At 43.2% G+C, this 15,937-nt stretch overlaps 3 protein-coding genes across 4 annotated transcripts; all 3 read right to left on the reverse strand.

Moving 5' to 3' along the window:
* Window positions 1-279: 279 nt before the first annotated feature.
* Window positions 280-3,903, reverse strand: LOC102717125. The gene is made up of 2 exons (XM_006647152.3): window positions 3,462-3,903; window positions 280-918 (listed from the first exon to the last, which is right to left on the reverse strand). Exons 1-2 carry the CDS (start codon window positions 3,772-3,774, stop codon window positions 554-556), a joined length of 678 nt encoding a protein of 225 aa, XP_006647215.1. The 5' UTR covers window positions 3,775-3,903; the 3' UTR covers window positions 280-553.
* Window positions 3,904-4,638: 735 nt separating this feature from the next.
* Window positions 4,639-5,523, reverse strand: LOC102705506. Its single transcript, XM_040521243.1, has 2 exons — window positions 5,030-5,523; window positions 4,639-4,911 (listed from the first exon to the last, which is right to left on the reverse strand). The coding sequence occupies exons 1-2, from the start codon at window positions 5,408-5,410 to the stop codon at window positions 4,867-4,869; spliced, it is 426 nt and encodes a 141-aa protein (XP_040377177.1). The 5' UTR covers window positions 5,411-5,523; the 3' UTR covers window positions 4,639-4,866.
* Window positions 5,524-6,268: 745 nt separating this feature from the next.
* On the reverse strand, window positions 6,269-9,986 carry LOC102716842 (motile sperm domain-containing protein 2). Of its 2 annotated transcripts, XM_006647151.3 has the most exons (7): window positions 9,803-9,986; window positions 9,544-9,696; window positions 8,302-8,448; window positions 7,858-8,010; window positions 6,996-7,118; window positions 6,753-6,906; window positions 6,269-6,590 (listed from the first exon to the last, which is right to left on the reverse strand). In XM_006647151.3, the coding sequence occupies exons 1-6, from the start codon at window positions 9,932-9,934 to the stop codon at window positions 6,829-6,831; spliced, it is 786 nt and encodes a 261-aa protein (XP_006647214.1). In that variant the 5' UTR covers window positions 9,935-9,986; the 3' UTR covers window positions 6,269-6,590; window positions 6,753-6,828. The 2 variants fall into 2 exon arrangements, with proteins under 2 accessions (XP_006647214.1, XP_015689026.1); XM_015833540.2 differs by lacking the exon at window positions 9,544-9,696.
* Window positions 9,987-15,937: the final 5,951 nt, after the last annotated feature.

Raw genomic sequence — 15,937 nt, forward strand, 5'->3', positions numbered from 1 at the left:
TGAAGCAGAGTTAAAGAATTTATTTTCCATCTTTCCTGGAAGGACAAGTTCCAACCAGAACACAAAAATTGCTATACTCAGCTCATGCGGCATAAATACGAAGAATAGACTATGCAGCGTGCCAGTGCCATGGAAACTGGACATCTTGCATTCACAAATCAAAATATGTGCTCATGAGCATTAGATCAAATTGCAGTTATGGTGCCGCCAGCGCAATTGACTAAATTAACACAAGGGAATGAGTCCAACACAAATAGATCATGTTTCATGTGAATGCAATTAACAAACATTATTAATATAACCAAATAAAGTAAAAAATGTAAGTGCATGACAATATAGAACTCGAATTTTCCTACAATTATATATTACAAAAGCTAGTTAAGTAAATCTGTCAAAACTGATAAGGGAAAATACTACTGAACTAGCATATTGTCTGCACATTGAATCCAGACGACCTTACCACCAGGAATGAACTTGAATTTTTCAGCAAAACTGTGATGGACAAGTTTCTGCAGCAATAGGTTGACTTGAAAATATTTTTCTTGAAATTGTTTCAAGAACTGGACAGCCTGAGGTCAATGGAGTGCAGCTGCTCCCGGAGATGTTGGTTGTCCTCCAGCAAACGGTCGTATTCAAGTAGCAGGCTTTCAGATTGTTTTCGAATAGCAAGAGCCTTATCTTCGGCAATGTGAGCTTCCTCTGTCTTCTCTTGGACTTGTAGCTTCAGCTTCTTCATATCCTCATTGAGAGCGGCAATCTCTTCCTGGTATTTCTTTGTCTCCTCAATACTTCCATGTTTTGCTTCCTCTAACATTTTATTATGCTTACTTACAGCCTCAACATTCTTCTTTAGCCCACGTAGTTCTCTGATGTATTGGTGGAGCCGGTCAATAACTAGAGCAAGAAATAAGGAATATCCTGAAAGAACATCGCAAATGGTCAGAATTTCAACGTATGACAACAGATATGCAGATCTAAGGCACAAAGTGAAATATTTTTTAGTCATAACAGACACAATATATTCCACATAGCTGCTAACTCCAGACTCACACCCCTGGTCCAGCCTTTAGGGGAAAAGGAACATCTTATGTCCCTACCTCACATCAAACAGTAACAAACAAGAAATAGTTGATTATAGGAGTTCGGCAGGCAAGAATTATTGAAAACAAATTTCTCCATTGGTGAAACCATTGTGAACATTAGTCCCACACCCAGCCACAGAAACTGTGCTAAGCTTAATACATTGGACTTCCAGTGATAGAGATAGTGACTATCTTCAGTGCTGTAGATATTGGTTCACAACAGAAACATATTGCCAAATTAGTATGTAAACATATCATGTGTCACAGGTGATCCTCCAAATACATGCAATTCATATTGATTCTATTTTGTGAAATTGATTAATCTCTGAAAGAACACCATCTAATACGAGGCATCTCACATACTCCACCCCCTCCCCTAACTTCGAAGAGATTCTGGGGATGAATCTGGACCCTTAAATTAAAGGACAGAGGGGGAATATTAGATTTGTTTTCATGACATCGCAGTCACAGATATGTTCTGCCTAATTTCTATTTCCTAAGCTCATTTTTTCTGTTCCTCCTTTTTTTTAAGAAATAAATGGCTTCCATCCCACTATGGTACTTGGACAGTGTTGGACATAATGTGAAGACAAGGAACAAATATTAGCTACACAAAAGCTGAATTGTAATAAGTCTTTTATTTGGTTGCATAAACACATACTGCACTCTAGCAGTATTTAAAATGACGAAGCATAAAATAGTACCAGTTCAAAGGAAACAAAATACTAGATTAAACTGACAAGAGGAATTAAATTCATCCTTTGGGCACAAGTATAAACTGAACATGAGCAACATGGTGTGCTTAAACTTCTGTACAAATCACGGTCATGAGTCATGACAAGTTGACAAAACCTGAACGTTTTCTAGCTAAAGTTTACTGGACAGAGATAACTGATTTTATTTTCATGCAATAAAGAAACCAGTTGCAGAACCCATAACTTTACTTTGAAATAGGCTATGTTTCAAAAAGAATTCAGTGGCGGTAATCCTAGCCACAAATTTAATTTTATGGGAGGGAACTTGAGATTTAATCATACTATAGAACATTTGACAACTTTAAGCACATGCATGCAGATGCAGATTTCAGATCTTCAACTGAATTAGATGGATATGCTCTTTCCATGTTCAAAACCAAACTTGTACAAGAGTGGGCACAAATGGATGCAGTGACTCAGACAAAAATCTCCAAGGTAAGTCATTGTGTCACATTGCACCTAACAAATCAAGGGCATGCCTGAACTAGGCATGCCAAGCTATAGCATAGAGCGAACAGTTTAGCGGGAGAAAATGTTGCGGTGAGGCCAGCTGTGGTTACTGGCTAGTTGCTAACTCTATATCAGGGTGAACGTCGAAGATATCTATGAATAGGTCAGAGGGCTTTAAAAAGGCATAAAGTACATTACTTGTAGTTTGAATAAAAGAAGAGCTTCGATTTTGAATGAAAATGAAGTCCACACTGGATTACTGAAAGAAAGCAACATGAAATAAGACACAAGGGCAACTTCTTCGATAAAATGTACTCAGGGAACTAACTATTTATGTGTTTTGACCACACATAACCATTAATTAACCCATATTTCGTCAATCTTTGTTAATCTTATATAGCATGGACGTTTGCAGCATCCACTATATGAGAAGTGGACATTCTCTAGTGGAAGAAATACATATCTTGTTCAATTAAAAGATGAGTGTACCCAAGCAACAGTGTTGTACTTTCCGCCCCCATTTCACACTGAGAATTTGTACAGTCCCTTGCAACACCAACTAGATGCTTACTGCTATGGACCAATATATAGATCTTTCCAGTGGTGGAGAAGTACCCTTTTTATGAAAACATTATAACCAGAACACAGAAAAGGTAAATAGCTCAGATGGCCAGGCAACAAGAAGCCTTCTTCCTGTAATAAATTTGCTTTCTTTTTACATAACAAAATCACTAGTCGGAATGAAGTCCGTGTGACTGGCTGAATCGATTTCTTCTCAAGGAACTGAATCTCAATACCCTAGGTCTGAACTAAAAGCTAGTAGACAAAATAAAATGAGAAAAATGAGTTTGCTTCGGCTGAAGCACCTAACTCTTCTTAAACTTCTGATGTTTCTTTGCGACAAGTAAATGCCTAAAAAGATTGTTTGACATGTTCACTCGTGTTAGTGTCTTCATCCCATAGGCAGGATGAAGGAAATCAGCTACAAGTATAACCCTCTACAGCCTAAACTATCGTTTGATCCATTTCTTCCTTCTAAAATTTTCAGTACTGATCACACCAAATATTTTGTGTGAGATTTCTACACTGGTGAATGCCATTAACGCGACCCCAACGCATAGCGCATCGGTGAAGCGGTTTGATCAAGCGAGGGATGTGCGCAACCAACACCTACCCATGAGGGACGCCTCGAGGAGGTGCCGCGAGAACAGGACCTGGTCAGTTGGCGAGAGGGAGGCGCCGCCCCCGCCGCCGCCGGATTCGGGGTCTCCCCCGGCGCGGCCGCTGATCTCGGCCATGCTGTAGAGCGTGGAGGTGAGCAGGGCGGTAACGACGCCGGCGACGGTCTTCACGGCGACGGGCGCGCGCCGGCCGCGCTTGAGGCAGTCGATCCCTAGCACGGCAAGCTTCCGCAGCGGCGTCTTGAAGAGGAGCGCCGCCGCCACGGCCGCCTCCGCCACGAGCACCAGGAACAGCAGCTGGATCATTGCTCTCTCCCCCTCTCGTTGTTCGATTCGATGGAACCGAGGAGAGGCGGCGACTTTGGGAGTGGTTTGGGGAAGGAGGAGGAGGCGGGGATCAGAATTTTCGATTTGTTTTATTCGCTTGCACTACTACTGTACTATTCTTTTCGGTGATTTCCCGTTGAGAATATTTTTATAATGGCTTGGAATGAGTAAAAAGTGTCACGTCTCACATACCTATCAAATTATAATAATTTAGTCTTAATTTTGTGAATATAATGACATACTACCTCCGTTTCATAATATATAATATAAAATGTTTGATATTTTTTTAACGTTTGATTATTCGTCTTATTCGAAAAATTTAGTATAAATATAAAAAAAGATAAATAGTGCTTAAAGTTTTTTTGATAATAAAATAAGTTACAAGCAAAACAAATGATATTTTCATAATTTTTTGAATAAGATAAATGATCAAACATTATAAAAAAAAGTCAAACATCTTACGTTATAAAAAGAGAGATTATTTTAAAACAAATAAATTTAGGAGGGTATGGATCCAATTAACTTTTTAAAACCCATTTCAAGCCCTGTTCTCCCCATCTCAAAATATAAATATTTTAGAATTTAAATTTTATTCTCGTGTACTTATATCTCGTGTATTCCGTGTGAAGGTTTTAGTTTTCCTTAATTAACCGTGCTGCCTGGTTTTCCTATAAACTGGATCGATTATCTTCTTCTTCTTAATATAAAAGCAGCACAGTTCCACCTCAGTTTTTTTTTTAAAAAAAATCTGACTATACTCCACCCAATCGCAATTCACAAGAGGTTTGCACAAAGCAGGAACGGGAGTTCTTCTGAAGGAGATAACACTCGTAATGAGCAATATACCTGACGAACGCGCGACCTTCGTTAATTTATTGCCTCTCGGTGCCTCAGTACCTCCCTGAATACTACTAGCTATACTGACTAGTGACTACACTGAGACACGCAGTTGGCCCGGCTGGACAACCAACGAAACAAAAGATGTACACACACATATCGTTCGGTTAATTAACTGAAACACAGGAAGCACCGGGATGACCGGCCAGCCGTCAAGCTAGAGCCCTAGAAGGCCTAGAGCATGTCCCTCAGCACCATGATCGCCGCCGCGTGCTTCTCCTGCAGGCAGATATATCGACACACGAACGAATTAACGAGCCACGCCGTTGATTAGTTTGCTCAGCTAGTGCAAATGCATGGCGAGCGAGCGAGCGATGGCGAGCGAGAGGTGCATCACCTGGTCGCGCGCCCTGTCCCGGACGCCGCTGCACACCGGCCGGCCGCGCTCGTCGTACAGTATCATCCCGCTGAACCGCGGGAGCTGGCACTTGACGCCCATCAGCACCTTCCTCTGCCATATCGGCCTCGCCGGCGTGCCACCGGCGCCCGCCGTTGCCTCCGCCCCGGACCTCACCACCTTCCGCGCCGCCGCCACTAATTCCTCCGCCTCCAGCACATCGGCGTCAATGCCACCTCCCAGAAGCCCGTACCCGCCGCCGCCGCCGCCTCCTCCTCCCCGCACGTCCTCCGCGCCGGCAAGAACCACCTCGCCGCGCCGCCGCCCCGCGAGGACGACCTTCTCCTTCCACACGGCCACGGACGACATACAGATCCCCATGGCTTCGTGCGAGCGAGAGCAAACGCGGCCGGCCAAACGCCAATGAAGAAGCTAGCGAGACAGCTAGCTCGCGTCGCATCGTATCGTACGTGGTGGTGGGCATTCTTAAGGCGGGTGGCGCCAAGAACGAACGAGCCAATGCGCGCACAGGCCGCCCGTGACCGGAGACGCGCGGTCGATCGGATGCGTGCGTGCGCGTATTTACGTTTCACCGTTTCGCGTCGCGTCCCGTCCCGGTCCCGTGTGCGTGCGCGCGCGCGTGCACGTGAAGCATGCCCAGCTGGGCAAAATGGCAAGGAGTGGTGGTAGTCTTCGATCGGAGTGGTTTTCTTGAGATTGGAGTAACCGATCTTCTGGGTGATTGGGTGGATGGCGATGGTGAATTGGCGGTGCAGCATGGGAGTGGCCTGTAGGGTTTGGTTAGTTGGGAGCCTTAAGTGGTGGAGGTGGGTTTTAATGTACTGTGGACGGTTGTCATTGCTTGGTTTAGCAGATTGGTATCCTAGACTAGAAGAGTGTACTCACAGTCACAGTGTAGCCGTGGAAAACAAAGGTGATTCAAAGTGTTTTAGTGCAATGGAGATGTAGGGACAAATTTAGGGTTCGTTCTTTCTGGAGGAGGAAAAAAAATAAAGGATTTTAATTCCTATATGTAGTAAGCGAACTCTAGGAAAATTGAACGGATTTTTCCTTTCCTACAAGTTATGGAGAGAAAACAAAGAAAATTTTACATCAATTTCAATCTCCTTTAGAAAAAAATCTTATAGATTGGTGCATGCATATATTCCCATTCCTTACTTATTTATTTATTTATATGGATTAAAATTCCTCTAAACCAAACAATCCCTTGAGCTGGAACCTTGTGAATAGAATGGACACGGAATATCTTTAGGATAAGTTTGTGTGATTTTCCTTTGTTTTTGTTTGGATCTAAAACAAAATGGTTACTGCTTACTCAACTGATGATGGTACGATTACAGATTTACAGTTTAAATGCCAAAAAAAAAACAGCAAAGGATGCTGGGGATACATTCTTTAAGGCCTTTTTGGAGAATTTCGTAGTCCATCCAGGGAATTCTTGTGCGACTAGCTAATGATTTCAATATGATCCTGAGTGTAAAGATTGAAGTCCAAAAATCTTGTCAATACAGGTTAACTCCGTCTCAATGGTTTGGTACTCCTACCAGGTAGAAAACATACACAATTTCAATTCAAAGCAACAAATCAGGGCCATGATTCGTACCCCACCTAATCTTGATTGGAAGAGCTAGGTGCTCAATATTTAATCTCTAAAGAAAACAAGCCGATATCCAAAGGCAAAACAAGGGGAATCAGCACTGACCTGTCACTGGAATCTGCAACAGTCTCTTCAGAGCAACAACCCAGTACTGACAAAGATGATAAAGAGTTCACGACACCTAATTGCGGAAATCAGGGGGTACAGTATTTTCTGTGAAGTATTCTTTTCTCACTGTCTCGGCATCACAAAATCTCACCTTATGTGCAGGAATAACAACAGTGAAGGGGTAAAGATTAAGTCATTTGCTATAAATTCATATGCAGAGAGGTAGAGAGGAGGGCTGACCAGGGATGCATATTGTTTCAACAAAGGTTTAACAAGCTGCCACATCGGCTGAAACACGAATGGTGCATCAACAAAAAGAACTTGCCCAAGCCGCTTTGGGTAGTAATAGTAGAACACATCAATCTGTACAACGTCAGGAATTGTCAACAGAAGTACAGAGCAAATGGTTTGCGGAAAATATGCATCAAGTATGGAAGCCTGGAAGTTTCAATGCATCGACTACCATAATTTAGTACAAACTTTATGTTCACACAATATATCAAAAAATACGCTTTAAAATGATTTTGGTAGAGCAGAAAATTCTTGTTTATTTTTAAATAATCGATCTTTGAAGATACAGAAATCACATGAGCTAATGATCATGTTACTTCACAAACTGGTATTCAAGGGAAGTGATTTTTTTTATCATTGATAGATAAAGGCAAGCCGGTGATAACTGTTATGGGCTAGGGTTCATAGGGGGTAAACACTACCGGGAGGATAGCTGGGCGGCGACGGCTGCTAGGGGATGAGAGGGGAACTTAGATTAGGGAAGACTAACTCTTGATTAGAATAACGATACAATCCCAACCTTATATAGATGGTGAGACTTAATCCCTAGGTAACTAACTTGATCTAATCTAATTTTATCTCTTAATCCTATCCTATCAACTAACCGATTACTACAGTACTGCGTGCACTGTTCACGCGTGTACTGTTCACCCAGTTGAGCCCATGGGCCTCGATCCCTTGGCCCCTACCTATGACATAACTGTATACATGTTCAACGCTCCAAAAGCTCAGTAATTAATCGGAAATCTTTGGTTAGCTGAGGAACAACTATGTAGTTTGGAATAGAATAACATGAATGAACACAACTTACCAAAAACTTCAAAAACTGGAGATCACCATTTTCCACCTGAAATCCTCGAAGATCAAAAATGCCAAGTATATTCTCTGTTCCCAAGGGAAGTCTACTCAATGCTTTCTCAACCAAAAATGCACATAACTTCTCATTTTCAACTGGGTCTTGTTTCTGTATTTGTGTGCATAGGTAATATAACCATCAGTTACATACCAAACAGAAATACAGGCAGAAAGTCAAAGTGAAGCTTTGTGGTGCAAATATGTAAAGCATTATTTTCTTTTGAGCTGCTCTCACACTCTCAAAGTTCTAATAATAGTTTCCCACAAATAATCATGTGGCTCCAATTTACTCCCCAGTGCCCACTATTTAGGCTAAGCAACATCAACAGTTCAAGAACTACTTAGGTTAACAATGTCAACCAACATATCTAAATCATGATTCATAATATAAAGAACTTACAGAAGGGAAATGCTTGGATGCCACAACTATTAGCACCGGTCTGCCATATATATCAAAAAAATCATGCACATATGCCTTGCCAGTTTGATACAACCCTTTCACTGATTCTTCTGATAACTCTGATACATGAAAATCTTGTCGCCATTTCTAATGCAGATGAAAGGAAAACTTAGGCACAAACAGGATCAAATATAAAGAATATAACATAGAGCTTTATCAGGGGTATAAACTGTCATCGTTTCGCTTATGTTGACCATAAGCCGTAGCGGCTTATTAGTGACCAAAAATAATTTGTGGCTAAAACTTTTATATATGTCCGTAGTGACTTAGAAAAAAGACTGAAAAATAAATCATGATGACCCCCCCTCCCCCCCCCCCCCCAAAAAAAAACAACTCCAAACGTAAGTTCTAAAATTCAAATTTTGGTCATGGCTTATAAGCTAAAGGGTAATTCATTGCCAATCCCATGAACTGGAGGAAATGCAGTTCCTAATGATTAAGGTTCAATGATGTGAAACTTTCTCCCTGAAAAGGAGAGATAACATGAAACATCACGCAAGTTTAGAAACGAACATGGCAATAGTTTGATGGAATCACTTAGAGCATCCCCAACAGCTCGTCCATCCCATCCTCCATCCTAGAAATAGAGGATAAAGAGTAAAAGTTAAGCTCCAGCAGATTATCTATCTCATCATTTATTTTTGGATGTCATCCATATTAAGAGAGAGAAACTCTATATTTAGATGTTCTCTCTCCAATCCTCCAAATATATATAGATGATGCCATATATAGATGATCTGCTAGAGTACAAAGGGATAGGAAGAATGAAAGTGTTTTAGATGATCATCCAAATGAAGATATGGATGACTAAATTTAGATGAGCTGTTGGGGATGCTCTTAAATTCCAATTTTATCTAGAACTCAATATGTCTTTTGATCAAAAAAATATTATCATCATTTAATAGTGCATCCAAGTAGTACTGAAAATGCTTGTGCCAGTAAAAAAGTAAAGTAATAACAGCATTAAACATTGGTTAGACAAACCAGACTCTAGCCCACCTTTCCAAACGTGTATATGGACAGTGATTGTAAGCAAAAGCATCCATCCCAGAGGAACTATAAAACATAATAAGAATCTAGGTTTTAACCAAGAAAACTATGAAAAGAAAAAACAATATGCTAAACAAGAGTTTATCGAAGCAGGATATGCCTATTTGTCATGTCAGCATAGTTGTAGGATACAATGGCCTTGGTCAGTTTGGAAACCGATGCGTCGACGGAGAATTTCCGGTCCTTCAAGAACCAGAGGATCATCTCCTCATCGTCCCTCCCGTTCCTGCCCGTCGGGAGGCCCGGATGCTCCCTCTCCAGCCTCTCTTTCACCTCTAACACGAACTTCACACAGGGACGGAAGCAAGCAAGACAGCAAAGTCACGCTCTACGCCTCTAACTATGCATCAAGACTCGGCACACGACGCATGGTTTGGGACCTTGCTGGCACCTTGGAGTAGGAGGATGTGGTGGAGGCGGCGCCGGGAGGAGCGGCGCTGCAGCAGTGCACCTTTCTCCCGTGGAAGCCCCGCAGCGGCGGCGGAGCTCGGGCGACGGAGTGGAAGGACCAAGCTGCGGCCATCGCCTATACAGTTATCGTCTCTGCGGTGAGGTGGGGTGTGTGTGTGTGTGGGGTGGGGTGGCCAGAGAAGACGGAGTGAGCGACAGAGCGAGGAAAATGGGAAAAAACCGAGTGGCCGTGAGAGGTTGTTTAAGTCACCACAGTGGATGTTTGACATAAATTTAGAGTATTAAATATAGACTAATAAAAAACTAATTGGTAATTCATAAGACGTTTTTTTAGCCTAATTAATTTATAATTAGAGCATGTTTACTGTATCATCATATATGCTAATCATAGATTAACTAGGCTCAATAGATTCGTCTTGCGAATTACTCTAAGATTATAGATGAGTTTTATTAATAGTCTATGTTTAATATCTATAATAAGCGTCCAAACATTCGATGGAAGAAGGGACTAAAAATAAGTCATTTGTCCTAAACACCACCTTAGTCCGCGGAAATTTTTAGATCCAGTGTCACGTGGAATATGTGATATCGAAGGATTATTTTGATAACTAATTTAATCTAATTATATATAACGATGGGACAAAATTTTAAGCCTAATTAATCTACTGTTAGTATATGTGAGTTACTATAATTACGACTAATCATTAATTAGGCTATTCTCATAAATTCCATCCAAACCGTATAAATAGTTATTTTTAAACTATATTTAATATTCTATACATATGTCAAAAGATTCGGATGGTGAAAATTTTTACGTGAGAAAGGAGAAATGGTGGACGTGGAAGGACCGAGGTCGATCCGACTGTCGGTTGACCGGTTCATGGGTCGAATAGCCGGTTGTTATTTATTAATATTATTTTATTTTATATATACAACTATTATAAATTGGTAAAAAGTATATAAATAAAATGATTATTACATGCTCACAAATCAAAAAATAATGATAATATGATAACTTATAAATTAGGAAAACTGTTTGATTTCAAAACCAATCGATACACCACAAAATCGGCTACTAGTTATTATCGGTTCAATCGTAGATATTATCGGTCGCGCAGATATTATCGGTTCAATCGCAGAGATGGTCTTTCAGTAGAACCGAAATGCTAAGTTTGCTAGTTTTGATTTTTTTTACTATGGTTGTGAGGGGTTTCACCATAGAAGTTTGCGACTGTGGGCTCGTTTGCACCTTAGTGTGCTAACGAGTCTAATCACCCACGTAAAACAAAAACAAAGAAAGCCACTAGTACATAATTATTATTAGTTTTTGTCATGTCTAGAGTTTTTTTCAAGCCTAAAAATAATTAAATAATGTATTAAAAATAATTTATTAATTAAAGTTCAGGAGAAAAACATTGTATAATTAATTTAATTAATTGGAAGCTTTTCAGAATATTATAAAATGTCCCGAAAGCACTTTAGGTGATTAAAAGGATTTAAATATGAACTTCAATCGATAAAACATGCTTAAATAAATAAAATAAAAAAAAAATTAGTAAAATTGGAGGCAAAATCTTTTTTCCTTTTTTTTCTTTTTCTCTTCTCCCGGTCATCCGTCTATTCTTTATTTAGCTTTATTTAGCCATAGCTTCTCGTTTTCGGACTAAAATTTTACTCGTGTTTCTGACCCAAAAGGCTACAGACCTGTCTCCCCCTCTCCCCACCTGCGCCCTCAATCCTCTCTCTGGCCGCACTCCTCCTTCCCCCTTCTCCTATGTGCGACAAAATCTCCTCTCCCCCAGTGCCACACTCCACCTCCCCCTAGCCTGTGCACACTATCTTTTTCTCCGTGTCCAGGACGTGTGCACACCCCTCCGCTGGCCGAGTCCCCCTCCCACACAGCCAGAATAATCCCACGACTCTATCTCTATCTCTCAAAAATCAATTCCAATCTATTAGGATTCTAGTTCTTATTCCTTTGAGACTCAATCTATTCTTTATTTATAGGGGATGGAATCCTAGTTTATCTCTAGTCTTTACCCCTATAAATAGACCGCCTCAGACCCATTTTTTCCCCTCGTTTTGTCTCCCGCGCCCAAGCTTTGCTGCCGCTAGCCCTAGCCATCGCCGGTCCTAGCCGTCGCCGTCTTCCTATGCGCCGGTTCAGATCGTCACCGCTGAGCCGATCGCCTCTCTCCAACCATCGCTGCCGTGCGCCGTCCCGGTTCTGTCGAGCCGAACAGCGAGCAGCAGTGCAGCCGTTTGTCGTTTTTCTCCACCGAATCTTAGGTTCGCATACGTTTTACTCATGCGAATCAATCTATTTTGATCTACCGTGTAATTGTTTAGATTTTCTAATCTATTAGCTAGCGTGAGATCGATCTACAGTGCGGAGTTCAATTTCATACGTGTAGATTTATTTTACGTTAAATTCATTTAGTTGCAGTTTAGTGAATCGTTAAATCTCGATTTAACAAGTCGTTAAATCATGCCGTTGTTCTGCTAACAGTGTACATGTTCGCGTTTCATCGTGCGAATCTCTGATTCGTGCACGTTTTGGTTTGATTTTGCGAATACATGCTCTGTTCGCGATTTCTAGAGCCACGGCCCAACCCGCGCTTGAAGTCCCCATCGCTTCCCTCTCACTCTCACTCTCTCGAGACACCGACAGGTGGGCCCCACCTGTCGGGCCCGTCTCTCTCCTTTAGCCATGCCCGCTTGAGCCACTTGCCGCCAAGCTGAGCCGCGTCGCGCCCTCGCCGTGCTGGCTGTGCCTCGCCCGAGCCACATCCCGCCTGCACCGGCGCAACAAGCCCTCCGCTTTCCCCGTGCGTGGCCAAATCCGCGTGACGCTGCCGCCAACTGCCGCCCGCTCTTCCCAGCGCCACGCCCGCAACGGCCGCACCGTCGCTAACCGCCCCTCTGCCCTAAGCATGTCGCCGCCGCACTCACCTCCACTTTTAAACCCTCGGACGTTGCTCGCTCCTCCTTTGCTCGCTCGCGCTGCCGCCTTGTTGTCGCCAGGCCGTTGTCATCCCCGAGCCGTCGTCGTTCACCGTCGGACGCCAATCTCCATTGGGCGCCGCTCCTCCTCGCTTCGCCGGACCGCACGCCATCATCGCCTTCACGCCGGTGAACGCCCGCTATCCCTTCCCTTCCCCCTCTTTGTTTTCCCCTCTCCGCTGCCCCCGCGGGTGCACCAAGCCACTCGGCCGCTCCTCTCCCTTCGCCCACACGCCACCGTCGAGGCTGCCGCCTCTTCCTCCCTCGGCCATCACTGTCGTTAGCCACTTGGCTGACGTCGCCATCTCCTCATCGCGCGCGCCGCGCCGTCGAGCCGTCGGTTGCCCGCTACTCTGCTTCCCCGCGTCATGCTACGCCGTCACAGGCTACGTCGCGCTAAGCCGCCACTTGCCGCTGCCCCTCGTTACTGCTCCTCCGCCACCGCTTGCTGCCGCATAGCCGCACCCTGGTTATCGCTCTTGCGTCATCGCCGTCGCCCCTCTCGGGTCGTCATAGCGTCGCCCGTGTCGCCACCCGCCGCCTAGCGCCTTTCTTCGCTGGTCGCCGTCGGCCTTCACCGTCCGTCGCCACCGTGCTCGCGCCGCCTCTCATCGGATCGCCGTTGCACCGCGGATCTTTCCAGGCCGCTGCCGATCTCCCCTTGCCCTCACGGCCCCGCTCTCCCCTCTCTTCGTTGCCACCGTTTTTCTCCGCCGATCGCCGCCGTTGTCGGCCGTCCGTCCTCCGCCGCCGTTGCAGCGCCACCACTCGTCGGCATCCACCGCCAGTCGCCCACCATGCTGTTTGAGCCATCTCCTCCCCCTCCTCTATTATTTGTCTCTACCACGCGGGGCCCTTCCGCCAGCCTTTACCTCTCTCTCCCCACGTGCGCCTCACTGCATCAGCCCCTCTCTCTCCAGTAAGCCCCTTCGGTCAGCCCCTCTCACTCCCTCCTCTCCCTTGTGTCACTGACAGCCGGGGCCCATGCTGTCAGGGGCTGTCCCCTCTCTCCCCTCTCCTTGAGTCACTGTCCAGTGGGCCTATGTTATCAGCATTTCCTCTCTCCTCTCGTGCTAACGTAATGGCCTCCAATTAATTGTGCAATAATCTACTTAAGGTTTTTTTTGTGTAGTTTAAAACACATATAAACTTCTAAAATTCATAGCTAATTCATCTAGTCCCCATTTTAGTCAATTCAAATTTCATTAAATCTAGAAAAATGTCAAGAATCCATTAAAAATAGTTTCTTTCTCTGTTTCAATAGTTTTATAGCTCGTTTTGCTTGTTTTCCTCTGTTTATCGTAGGTTTTTCGCCCGTCGAAGCTTCGATTGTTCTTGAAGTCGTTGCCGAAGTTCCTCGTGGGTTAGATAAAGGCAAGTGGCACCCTATCTTTGATCATATTGACTTGATATTTATAAAATTTCTTGCTTTACATTCAAACTTGCATTATTTTTATGCAAATTTACTTTACTTTTTTTATTTATCTATTGGGCAATTACCTTTATACCCGTTAATTCCCACATATTATTATTGTCATCCCAGGGTTAATTTGACTAGAATTAGGATTACGCAATGCTTAGCCTAGCTTAGTTCAACTAGCTCACCAAATATTTTTAAATTAATGTTAGACTTTGATAGATCTTTAATGGTTATGATCATGATAAATTACCTGATGCGGGTTAATAATAACTAAAATATTGCTTATGGTGGGCTGTGGGTGCATGATTTTGAGAGTCGTGCCCATGGGAATTAAGGACCGGTTCTCAGGAAACCCTAGAAGTCTTACACGTACCAACCACAAGCCAGAGTGGGCAACGGTGAGATCCGTAGTCTAGCTTGTCCCTATTCGACGTACCCAAGAAAGGATGGCGTGATAGAGTATGGATGAGAATTGTGGTGTAACGATGGCCTATGCTGTTTCTGAATTCACCTAGACACAAGAGGGGGTTGTCCGACTTGGTTTAAAGGAGGGGGCGAAACTTGAAGTGTGGTGCGATTGTCTAGGAAGGGTTAGGTGAAAGGTCTTATCATGGTTTCCGTGCTGACGTATCGTGGTGATACGTTGGGGCATGGTAACATGCTGGGGAGCCATGTCTCGTGGGTAAAGTTGTACACCTCTGATTAGAGTAAAACTATTCGAATATTCGTGCCCGTGGTTATGGGGTGAACTGGCAAGGATTAGTCGTACCATTAATAATTTGATTAATCTTGAAACTGGTTTGACCCTGCACAACATGGTGTAACGTTGGTAGTGGTTCGGGTCTGTTGCAACGTGGTGTAACGTTGGACAGAGGGTTGACGCTATCGCTACGTGGTTTAACGTTGGACAGTGGTTTGGACCTGTTGCAACGTGGTGTAATGTTGGACAGTGGATGATTATTTTAAATGTTTACTTTACTTTTTGTTCAGTCTATTTTATTTACTATTTTGCTAAATTAACACTGCTTTTATGCAAAGTAACCTTAGCCTATCCTTGATACCCTATTGCATTCATTATTCCCCTTTCTTGGGTGTTACTTGTTGAGTATGGTGGTTTGTACTCAGTCTTGCTTAATTTTTCCTCCACCAGAGCAAGTGTCAGAGCTTCAGTCAGAAGGTGCTAGTTCCCGAGGGTGAAAGTGAGGTTTAGTCCACCATCAAGAATGCCTGTAGTGTGGAGCCATCTTCGCCAGCTGAAGCTCAAGACTAGTTGGAGTTTTAGTTTTTTCTTTTCCACTGCATTTCGATAAACAACTGTTTTTATTTGTTTTAAGTCATGGAACTATGTATTAATTTGTCATAGGTGTACTCAGGCTGATTTCTGGACCAAGATTTAATACATGCTATTGTTCGGAAATTGGTGTAAATTTCTAGGCATGCCAGTTTTTGCAAATTTAACAAATTGATTAATCCGATTATTTAAACAATTTTCATATAATTTATTTTGAAGTACCTCCAAGGTATCGGCAGCCACATGAAAATATTACTATTATTATGAAGTACCACCAGAACAACCAAGACAACGCTATCAAGAGGTAACACCTCCAAGGTATCGTCAGCTACCCCAATATCAGAACAACAGTCCATACCAGGCTCCATCAGTATGGCCACATGCTAGGGAGGAACCAATGC

This window comes from Oryza brachyantha, chromosome 2 (assembly GCF_000231095.2).
Source record: "Oryza brachyantha chromosome 2, ObraRS2, whole genome shotgun sequence".
Classification (NCBI taxonomy): Eukaryota; Viridiplantae; Streptophyta; class Magnoliopsida; order Poales; family Poaceae; genus Oryza; species Oryza brachyantha.

What these genes read in the sequence shown, in the direction of transcription:
- LOC102717125 (XM_006647152.3), bottom strand. Translation starts at nt 3,774, where the DNA reads ATGATCCAGCTGCTGTTCCTGGTGCTCGTGGCGGAGGCGGCCGTGGCG. An exon ending in CCTCGAGGCGTCCCTCATGG is followed by an intron (nt 919 to 3,461) that starts GTAGGTGTTGGT and finishes ATGTTCTTTCAG; the next exon opens with GATATTCCTTATTTCTTGCT.
- LOC102705506 (XM_040521243.1), bottom strand. Translation starts at nt 5,410, where the DNA reads ATGGGGATCTGTATGTCGTCCGTGGCCGTGTGGAAGGAGAAGGTCGTC. An exon ending in GGGACAGGGCGCGCGACCAG is followed by an intron (nt 4,912 to 5,029) that starts GTGATGCACCTC and finishes ATCTGCCTGCAG; the next exon opens with GAGAAGCACGCGGCGGCGAT.
- LOC102716842 (XM_006647151.3), bottom strand. Translation starts at nt 9,934, where the DNA reads ATGGCCGCAGCTTGGTCCTTCCACTCCGTCGCCCGAGCTCCGCCGCCG. An exon ending in CCACATCCTCCTACTCCAAG is followed by an intron (nt 9,697 to 9,802) that starts GTGCCAGCAAGG and finishes CCCTGTGTGAAG; the next exon opens with TTCGTGTTAGAGGTGAAAGA. An exon ending in TCCAGTTTTTGAAGTTTTTG is followed by an intron (nt 7,119 to 7,857) that starts GTAAGTTGTGTT and finishes GACGTTGTACAG; the next exon opens with ATTGATGTGTTCTACTATTA.